Here is an 11377-nt window from a genome sequence, read left to right as displayed (position 1 = left end):
CCATCTCAGCTCATTGCAACCTCTGCCTCCTGGGTTCAAGTGATTCCTGTGCCTCAGCTTCCCGAGAGCAATAAACTTTAAAAATGTGGTTACAGTTATTTCACCATTTGGAATGACCTTGCTGACAAAGGTTTCCGTGTTACCACCTCAACAGCAAAATGTCAAAACAAAGACAAAAACAAAAAACGGCACAAGGAATCCATGACCACATGTATGGGAGGTAAGGGAGCAAGAAAAGAAAAAAATTACACATATTTTACACATATTTCTTAAAATATCTGATCCAAACCAAAAGACACAGAATATACATTTAAAACCTTATGTATTGTTTCTCATAGCAGTTTCTGGGTTAAGGTGACAGATTTCATTTTGCTCCCTCCTGAACACTTCTTAAAACCATGCTAAAGAAATATTGTTAGGCTGGACGCAGTGGCTCACGCCTATAATCCCAGCACTTTGAGAGGCCGAGGAGGGCAGATGGCTTGAGCTCACAAGTTCGAGACCAGCCTGAGTAACGTGGTGAAACCCTGTCTCTACAAAAAATGCAAAAATTAGCCGGGCATGGTGGCACACACCTGTAGTTCCAGCTACTTGGGGGGCTGAAGCAGGAGGACTGCTTGAGCCCAGGAGGTCGAGGCTGCAGTTAGCCGAGATAGTGCCACTGCACTCCAGAGCCTGGGTGACAAAGGGAGATCCTGTCTTCGAAAAAAAGAAAAAAAATTGTTAAAGACAAACTCGTAAGGATAAAGTAGGGGAGACATAGTAACAACAACAACAAAAAAATCCGAATGTAGATGAACAGTGATTACTGCCTCAGCAGACCCAAGGAAGTCCATCTCAAACTAAAAAGGAAGGTGAGGTTGAGAACACAATCCTCAAAAAGCAATGATAACGAGGAGGGGTAGGTGTCTCTAGAATAGGGAACCGGCTGGAGTAGATTTCTAAACCATCTCTCTCCCCTTCAAGCTATCAAAGGTCTAGTCTCTGGAGGAGTTAAATTGAGGTTCCCTGGACTGGGAGAAACCACGTTCAGTTGTGAACAAAGGTATTGTACAGAAAACTGAGGATTTAAGTGACAATACACATAGTAAATGCTGTGTGCACAATAAATGAAGCTTTCGTCCACCACTCAGCCACCAGAATACCACTAGCAAGACCTTCATGCTTCAAGCAGGAAACAGGAAAAGGCCTTTCCATGCCATCGCTCCTCTAGAGCTTACTCTCGAGGACAGACCTCAAGATACTGACAAGAGGGATTTCCCCTAATAAAAGAGACAGTGAAAATCATCCAATGGTTAAGTCAATTTGATAAGGCCCATCCACTGGCTCAGAGCTTCCAACTGGCTACATGTACCACAATGATAATGAGGAGCAGAAAATTAAGAATTAATAAACATCTGAATATGAAATAGAAAAACCAAAACAAAGAATAGGAAGAACCAACTTAGAAAAAACAGACCACGCACAGAGGAGAGAAAAAAATCTGTCATTAATGGCCTCAGAAAGTTAAGAGAAAATACTATATCCAAGACACAGAAAGAGGATTTTACTATTTTTTTTTAAAGGAAGATTCTAAAAACAAAAGAGCTCTTAGATAATAAAAATATGGTAGCAGAAAGGAAAAACTGGATAGTAGGGTTGGACGACCAAGATAAGGAAATCTTAAGAAACTGAACACATACACATACCCCAAAGAGAAAAAGAGACAAAGAGGAAAACTGGAGAGAATGATAAGAAAGTCAGAAGACCAAAACAGGAAGTCCAACATTCAATAAAATCATAGCTCAAGATAAATACAAGAGGGAAAAGAGGAAGTTGTCAAGAGAAGTTCTCAGAATCAAAGAACACAATTGCCAGATTGAAAATGTCCACCAAAATTACCTCGTGGATGAGAGCGGCCCACACAAGGGCGTATCACTGTAAAACTGCGGAACACCATAGACAGGGAAGATTCTATAAGCTTCCAGCCACAAAGAATGAAGAATCAGTGTGGATTCAGATTTCTCAACAGCACACTGATAAAGTTTCTACTCTCCTTTCCATGCCCTGCTCTGACATTCATTTCATCCTACCAGATTTTTTCATTTGACCTAATTCTAAGAACTGGAAGAGGGCTTTGAAGACTTCAGAAGCTGAAGATACAAAGTAGCCCATCTCTCTGACCCTACAGCCACAAGATGTCAGATACTCAGTCCACACTACAACCCTGCCTGATGCCCTGACAGAGGTAAATCCTGAGACTGTCTCCTGACCTCGCCCACAGACTTCTCAGAAGAGCTTCTCGAAAACCCTCAGGAACACTGAGGCCAGACTATGACCCTGAGTCTGTTGGGATCATCTTCTCCTGGGGGATTCCAACCAATAATGGCAGAGCTGACCTTTCCTTAGACAACTAGGTATTTTTCTTGCTGTTCCATTTTACATACAGATACGGCAAAACCAAAAAAGAGAAGTAAAACAATCCTGACACCAAAGTTAGGGATGGATGACCTGAGCTAGGCCAAAAACAGGCTCACAGTGGTATTCCACCTAGAAACATTCTTTTTTGTTTGTTTGTTTTTGAGACAGAATCTGTCTCTGTCACCCAGGCTAGAATGCAGTGGCATGATCTCAGCTGGCTGCAGCCTCCGCCTCCGAGGTTCAAGCAATTCTCCTGTCTCTGCCTCCTGAGTAGCTGGGATTACAGGTATGTGCCACCACACTTGGCTAAGTTCTGTATTTTCAGTAGAGGTGGGGTTTCACCACGTTGGCCAGACTGGTCTCAAACTCCCAACCTCAGGTGATCCACCCACCTCGGCCTCCCAAAGTGCTGGGATTACAGGTGTGAGCTGCTGTGCCCAGCCCACCTAGAAACATTCTATTTCTTATCCTAGGCATCAAAAACAATGGAATTTTGCTTCTTTCATATATGTTTCCTTTACCTTCTTAAAAGCTATTTTAATGCACATATTCCTTCAATTAAGAAATTATTTAACTGTATAACTATTAAGTTACAAAGGTTTATACCACATCAACAGCATAGGTCTGCTATATCAATCATGAAGGAAACTGGTTTAATTTTAAATGCATACAAAAAATTAAGACCAGATTTACTTACATTATGAGTCTTCGGTTCAGGAACCAGTATTTCCTCCGACTTCTGTCATATCCAATAGGTTCGTGTCGAATATATGGTTTATTTTTTTGGATTTCAGCAACACAGTCAGTCACACCAGGCACCTTGTGTGCTACACAGACTTCACACTGCCACTCGTCCTCTGGCACCTCCTCAAGAGGTGGCTTCACACATTCCAAATGGTATACTGCTGAACATGTCTCACAGCAAAGCAAATCCCCAAGTTTGTGACAAACCCTACAATGGTCATCATATTGTATCACCCCTTCAGACATCAATTCCTCTCGAGCAATATTTGTTGTAAGAAACTGATCAACTAAAAACTGTAGAACTTTGATCTTGTTCTCTACTGGTCCATATGGGTAGTCTTCTGCCTCTTGGTAAGGAAGAACGTGATGGTACTCCTTATCACTCTCACAGTACACCCGCAGCACCTCTGGCCACGTCATCCCATCTATGAAATACAGCGTGGAATTAACGCTATCTTTCAGATCAGCAGGTCCAAAGGTAGTATTGGAAGTGTCTTCTTCACGCAGAACTGCTTTCAAAAGCACAACGTGCATCTCTGCCATGAGTGTGCACTGCTCTTGGCTCACCAGAGCTGCACAAAAGTCCTCAAAGCGAAAAGGAGATAATCTCAAAACAGTGCCAAAGTTCCGCAGTACCTCGTAAATGGCAATAACATTCATTATATGCTCATTAGGCACCATTAAATCCTCAGAGGACTTGGGAAATTCAAGGGGCGGGATGTCTTTTTCTTCCAATATCGGAGAACGAGGCCGATGTACTCTTGGTTTTCGCCTACCTGTAAATAAAGAAATGACATCATTACAAATCAATATATTACATCATTTCTACAAATTTCCTATTTGAACATATACCCCCCTAAAATAGATAAGCACATTTCTTTAATAATTGTCAAGTTAAAATAATATGAAGAAGCAATGATTCAGCTCTAATTTTTAAGTCTACAGAAAATCTAAATTCAAAGTTTTCCCATTAGACTATAAACCAGAAGTAAAAAAATTATAATCAGTTCTCAATTACCTAGAGGGATTAACTGGCTCACAGGTAACCATGATTAAAACATAACAGTGTCAGAACAAGGATCTCTAAGGAAATAATAATAATAATAAATAACTGCATTTATGAATGATTTGACAAGAATATGAATGAGAAAAAACATTTACACATAAGATACACAGCACAAAGCAGGGGCAACAGATCTCACACAGTCAGCTGTAATACAGAAATGCCTGTCAACAACCAGACAGGAAGTTCCCAGGGTAGACCTCTTTTTTTCTGCCAGAAGTACCTCCTAAGCAGAGCTCCACAGTGAAGCATGGGCTCAAGGTGAGGACAGAAAGGAAAGAAGTGCAGAGGAGGAGAGAAGAATTCCAATGCTGGGGGAAAAGAAAAGTGGCTTACCTAGGAAACAGACAACAGACTACATTTCTTACCAGTCAGTTAAACAACTTTTTAGATACCTGTTCCCCAATTTATGAGATGTGATGTCCAGATATACATATGTAAGTATATAAATGTATCAATATACATAATTGAGAGTTTTGTTTTTAACAAACGTATGTATCTCACTTAATCACCTAGAGCCGTCACCTAGGCTGGAGTGCAGTGGCACAATCTCAGCTCACTGCAACCTCCGCCTCCCAGATTCAAGCGATTCTCCTGTCTCAGCCTCCTGAGTAGCTGGGACCACAGGCAGGCGCCACCACCCCCAGCTAATTTTTGTATTTTTTAGTAGAGATGGGGTTTCACCACATTGGCTAGGCTGGTCTCAAACTCCTGACCTCAGGTGGTCCACCCACCTCGGCCTCCCAAAGTGCTAGGATTACAGGTGTGAGCCACCGCACACGGCCCATTCTGATCTATTTTTGGGAGAGTATAAATTGGTTGAATTTTTAGAAGGCAATTTGGCAAAAATCTATCTAAATGTATATCCCTTTGAGACCCTGTAATTTCACCTCCTGGAATTAATCCTACATACTCACACATTCATTTAAGTACAAAATATTTAATTCAATATAGTTTACAAAAGCTGAAACTTGGCCGGGCGCAGTGGCTCATGCCTGTAATCCCAGCACTTTGGGAGGCTGAGGCGGGCGGATCACGAGGTCAGGAGATCGAGACCATCCTGGCGAACACGGTGAAACCCCGTCTCTACTAAAAATACAAAAAAAATTAGCCGGGCGTGGTGGCGGTTGCCTGTAGTGCCAGCTCCTCGGGAGGCTGAGGCAGGAGAATGGCGTGAACCCAGGAGGCGAAGGAGCTTGTAGTGAGCGGAGATCACGCCACTGCACTCCAGCCTGAGAAACAGAGCAAGACTCCGTCTCAAAAAAAAAAAAAAGCTGAAACTTTTGCATGGGTTTTCTTTTTAATCTAAATATACATAAATAGTTAAAAGAATTATGATGCATCCACACAATGGAATAAAATTCAGTAGTGGTAAAATTCCTATGTGTTAAAATGAAACAATCTTTAAGATACAGTGTTAAGCAGAAGGAACGAACAGCTACACAACAATGAATAGAATGTCATTTGAATAAAGAAACTAAAAATAAAAAGGAGGCCGGGTGTGGTGGCTCAAGCCTGTAATCCCAGCACTTTGGGAGGCTGAGACGGGCGGATCACGAGGTCAGGAGATCGAGACCATCCTGGCTAACACGGTGAAACCCATCTCTACTAAAAAACACAAAAAACTAGCCAGGCGAGGTGGCGGGCGCCTGTAGTCCCGGCTACTCGGGAGGCTGAGGCAGGAGAATGGCGTAAACCCGGGAGGCGGAGCTTGCAGTGAGCTGAGATCCGGCCACTGCACTCCAGCCTGGGCGACAGAGCGAGACTCCGCTTCAAAAAAAAAAAAAAAAAAAAGAGGAGGGCAAGGGGATAGTGATAAAGTATATATATCTAAGAAGTCATATAAGAATCTTTTTAGAGTAGTTGCTTCTGGGGAGAGTTGGGGGACAGGAAAAGAAGACTAATTTCTTTCTACTTTTTTATACTTTAAAAAATAATTCATGCATGTATTTTCATCATAAAATTTTAAAAGAAAAAATTGGACAGGTATCTATACAAACATAAAACTCTTAATACTCACATCAATAAAATGATGCTGCTACTGACTACTGATAGTCTTATATAAATACAAAGTCATTATACTAAATTCAAAGATTCAAGTTTATAGAATTGAACACAGACTACAGTGTATAAAGAGAGAACACATTAAATTAAACCATTTAAGCCCCTCAACTGTCAATCATTAGTATAAGAAAGTCACGTCATTTCACTTATTCACAGAAGTGTATTCAGAATACACCACTGAGCATTACACTCATTATCATTTTCAACACTGATCAGGTATCTATCTACCAGGTCAATTACATTAATTTTCCTGCATTTAAAAAAAAAAAAAAAAAGGACCCCAAGCTCACTAGTTAGCAAGAAAAAGCAAAGTAAAACCACACTGAAACAACTGTTCTCATACTCCTCAATGGACAAAAATTTAACAGTTTAACCAAACAAACTATTGGGAAGGATGCAGAACAATGGAAACAGGAGTATACCACCATTGGGACTGTAAACTTCACAACTTCAGACAGCAATTCAGTAATTAGTCAAGTTTAAGGTTCTGCATATAACTGAACAGCCTGCAAACCCGTTTGCCCACAACCAAGTAAGAAATATTATTTTACATCTTATCCAGTACACATACCCCTGAAAACAAAAGCTCTATAAAACACTATTCTCACTACATGCTTTATAATAGTATCTTCTCTCCTACCAATATTTTCTATTCTATTCTCTTTCTACTTTTGAAACATGCTGCTTGCAGCTCACAGAAAAATACTTCTCTAGAGAAACTATCCTTATGCATATGCATGTGAAGGAAAAGTTAAATATTAAATTTGAACTCAATTGAACATGGACACAAACAATGGTCACCAAAGGTTGGAACAGGCTGTGTGAGCCCCTTGAGGCGTTCATCCAGCGCTGTTGGGGAGAAATCTCTATTTCAATTTATTCCTATACGGTGGTTAAGAACAAAAAACAAACAAAAAAAAAACAGCAGAAAATCACAAAAACAAGTTGACCTTTTTGTGTTCCTTGAGCCCAGTCCCGAAAGGCCCTTGTGACTGGACCTCATGCCAAACAACTCGTTACAAAAACAGCTAGGGTCCCAGGCTCTGCCCAAGCTTCATGAGAATGCTCCTCGTCTGTGCACAGATGAGTGGCCGACTCTGGAGCCCAGCCTGCAGTCTAGTGACAAATCCTCCATAGTCTGGTGAGTGTAAACAGATATATCACTTTTCCCTTCCCTTTCCATTACAATTTGCTCACTGTATCAATTTGCCTATTATATCATTTACTTATTATATCCGCATTGCCATTTACGTGGGATAAAGCTTGTCTACCCTTAAAGGTAGCGTGTGTGTCTTTTCTTCTCCCCTAGTGTATTTCCCACATAGAACAACGCAGAGCATTTAACATTGTTTATAAAAGCAAAGAAACAATCAACCAAGCTAAAAACAACCAAAATGTCCATCAACAGGAAAACAGTTGAATTGTGGCTTATTCATTGGATAGAATTCTACAGATCAATCTTAAGTAATTTAGGGCTATGCATATCAACATGGTTCAATCTTAAAAACAAAAACACCGGGCAGGGTACAGTGGCTCATGCCTGTAATCCCAGCACTCTGGGAGGCCAAGGTGGGCAGATCATGAGGTCAGGAATTCCGGACTAGCCTGGCCAATATGGTGAAACCCCGTCTCTACCAAAAATACAAAAATTAGCTGGGTGTGGTGGCACACACCTGTACTCCCAGCTACTCGGGAGACTGAGGCAGAAGAATCGTTTGAACCTGGGAGACGGAGGTTGCAGTGAGCCGAGATCGTGCCACTGCCAGCCTAGGCGACAGAGCGAGACTCTGTCTCAAAAAACAAACCAACAAACAAAAACACCATGAAGCAAAAGAAAAGTTTTTTAATTTTAAAATGTAAACCATGGAAAAATAGTTTTATATACTACTTATGGATAAATACACATATGAACTAATAGTTAACATCATCACTAGAATATAATCTCCTTAAGGGCAGGGATTTTTTAAGCTGTTTGCCAATGTTCAGTGGCTAGCATATAATAAGCTATTAAATAAACATTTATTGAAAGAATTAGTAGTTTTGAAAGTGCTAGCCCATGCACTTACACAAGAAAATTATATCCTTGCATTATCTGATGACATTAGAAATGTGTTTTGATTTCTATGTAAGTAAATACATGACTACAGTGAGAAGCCTTAAAACCATGGTTCTCAAACTTCAGAGTGCATATGTTACTGATTCAATAGGTCTAGAATAGAGTCGGAGAACTTGCATTTCTTTTTTTTTTTTTTTTCCTGAAATGGAGTCTTGCTCTGTTGCCCAGGATGGAGTGCAGTGGCACGATCTCGGCTCACTGCAACCTCTGTCACCCAGGTTCAAGTGATTCTCCTGCCTCAGCCTCCCGAGTAGCTGGGATTACAGGTGCCCACCATCATGGCCGGCTAATTTTTTTTTTGCATTTTTAGTAGAGACGGGGTTTCCCCATGTTGGCCAGGCTGGTCTCAAACCCCTCACCTCAAGTGATCCACCCACCTTATCCTCCCAAAGTGCTGGGATTACAGGTGTGAGCCATCACGCCCGGTCGAGAACTTGCATTTCTAACAATTCCCAGGTTGTGCTGTTCTGGCGAACCATACTCTGAGAAACACCTCCCTATAACCTGATAGGTTATTTCCCCTGAGATCCAGGTGAGTAAAAATTAATACACATTAGATGAAATTCCAGAAGTTACCTTCAAACCTTGCTATTCATTGAATGTCATGAAAATATTGGAAAAAACAAACAAACAAAAAGAAACAAAAACCTTGCTACTCAACAAGTGATTGGCATTATCATGTTTGAGAGCAATTCAGAATCTCAGGACCAAGCCCAGGCCTACTAAATTAGGATCTGCAGTTTCTCACCATCTTCAGGTAATTTATATGGTCATTAAAGTTTGAAAAGCTGCCTTGAGCCAGGCGTGGTGGCTCACGCCTGTAATCCCAGCACTTTGGGAGGCCGAGGCGGGTGGATCACCTGAGATCAGGAGTTCGAGACCAGCCTGATCAACATGGAGAAATCTCGTCTCTACTAAAAATACAAAAATCAGCCAGGCGTGGTGGCGCATGCCTGTTATCCCACCTACTCGGGAGGCTGAGACAGGAGAATCGCTTGAACCTAGGAGGCGGAGGTTGTGGCGAGCCGAGATCGTGCCATTGCACTCCAGCCTGGGCAACAGAGCAAGACTTCGTCTCAAAGAAAAAGAAAAAAAAGAAAAGCTGCCTTGAAATGGAAGTGCAGCAAAAATCATCTGGTAAATTGTTAAAAGTAATCTCAAATGCAACCCAAATTCACAGAACCCCAGGTGAAGCTCAGTAATCTGTATTTTTATCCTTCTCCCCAAATAATTCTGATGTGCAGGCAAGTTTGAAAACCACTACTTTAAAGAAAATGGATACTCCCCTTACCAAGCAGAAAGGGCTTTGGAAATTCATGCAAGGGAAGCAAAAAGATGCCTCAGGAGGCATGATTACAATAGGATTGATGCAAAGGGAAGTTGAAGCTTAATCAAAGACATTAATATATGCCGACAAAAGAAAATGCTAAGGAAGTCAAGTGGTCTGCATGAATTCTGAAGAAAAATGGAGAACCAAAGAACAAAATTTGTCAATGAATTTCCAGCACAGTCTAGCTTAAGGGAGTGAATTTCCTGACTGAATGGCAGACTCTGGACCACCTGGCGGTTATTACCTCAATGGAGGAATTATGTTATAAGGTATAGGTATTCCAATTAGAATGACCTGGCATTTACTGAGGCAAAATTTTCTGCTCCTTTGTATTCTGTAATACCAGAGGGATCCACATGGATATTCTCTTCTCTGAACTGTTTGGATGAACTAATCAACAGCACTCATCATTCCTTGGTTTTTAAATATGCATTGTAGTCATAACCTGTTATTTAATTAATTTCTCATACTTTTAATAAAAAAAAGTTTGCCTATATAGACAGATTTTGCCTTACTTTGCTGAAATTCTGAGAAATCCTAGACAGTTTTCAAGCCCGGACACAAATGTCACCTCTACTACCCTTTGCTGTGCCTCCAGGCGCTGTGCTTCTTACACTTTGTATGGTCCTCCATGACAGCGTGAGCACCATTATATTACAGGCAATTACTCATGCCCCCTCCCCGACTCATTTGTTGACTCCTTTAGAGCACAGATCATGTTTTAGTTATTGTAGCAACTAAAAAAATATTTGCTCAACCAATGACACCCATAAACAAAACTACCTGCAGAGCGCAGAGATGCAGGGGTAAAGTCATGCCAATATTAAATCCCAGAAACCACTGTCGATTTTTTTAGAGCTGAACCCTACATTTACTGTATTAATTTAAAAAAAAAAAAAATTACAGTGTTTTCAGACTTCTAGACCTCAAAAGACAACTCTCTATATAATGTGTGTTTCTAGAAGGAAAAAAATGTCATTGTCCCCTTATTTCTAATTGGTATCTGAGAGAAAGAGGCCTCACTCAGCACTGGTATAGGGAAGGGGGAAGTTCATTTCCAGCAGAAGTTAATACTCCAGAACTAATAAAATCTAATTATTTAATCTACTGTTACATATATATAAACCATGAATGGCATATTAAGAAGAAATAATCTGTGATGCACTGAAATCTTTTAAAAATTATGAAACTTACTTGTCAAATGTAACAAGGATTCACCTTTTGATGTGGAATAGTGTCCCAATCTAGTATTAACATTACTGAACAAGGCTACGCTCTTCGAGTACATTCCATTTGCTCCCAATCCCTATCTTCTGTGTCAGTAATAATATAACAACCAGCAGCCAGCTTTTATAGAGTGCTGTCTTTTTTTTTTTTTTTTTAAGAGACGGAGTCTCACTCTGTCACCCAGGCTGGATTGCAGTGGCGCAATCAAGGCTCACTGCAAGCTCCGCCACCCAGATTCAAGCCATTCTCCTGCCTCATTCTCAAGTAGCTGGGATTGAAAGTGCCCACCACCATGCCCAAATAATTTTTATATTTTTAGTAGAGATGGGGTTTCAACATGTTGGCCAGGCTGGTCTCGAACTCCTGAACTCAGGTGATCCACCAGCCTCGGCCTCCTAAAGTGCTGGGATTACAGGCGTGAGCTAGCACGCCT

At 40.9% G+C, this 11377-nt stretch overlaps 1 protein-coding gene across 3 annotated transcripts in view; it reads right to left on the bottom strand.

The window, feature by feature from the left end:
- BPTF (bromodomain PHD finger transcription factor) overlaps nucleotides 1-11377 on the bottom strand; it is a 151395-nt gene that overhangs the window by 117295 nt on the left and 22723 nt on the right. For all 3 annotated transcript variants that reach the window (XM_025361545.1, XM_025361547.1, XM_025361546.1), the window contains exon 2: nucleotides 3098-3920. In XM_025361545.1, coding sequence (XP_025217330.1) covers nucleotides 3098-3920 — 823 coding nt within the window. The remainder of the gene's footprint in view (nucleotides 1-3097; nucleotides 3921-11377) is intronic.

The sequence above is a fragment of the Theropithecus gelada genome, chromosome 16 (genome assembly GCF_003255815.1).
Source record: "Theropithecus gelada isolate Dixy chromosome 16, Tgel_1.0, whole genome shotgun sequence".
Taxonomy (NCBI): domain Eukaryota; kingdom Metazoa; phylum Chordata; class Mammalia; order Primates; family Cercopithecidae; genus Theropithecus; species Theropithecus gelada.
This window is presented reverse-complemented; position numbering and strand designations above follow the sequence as displayed.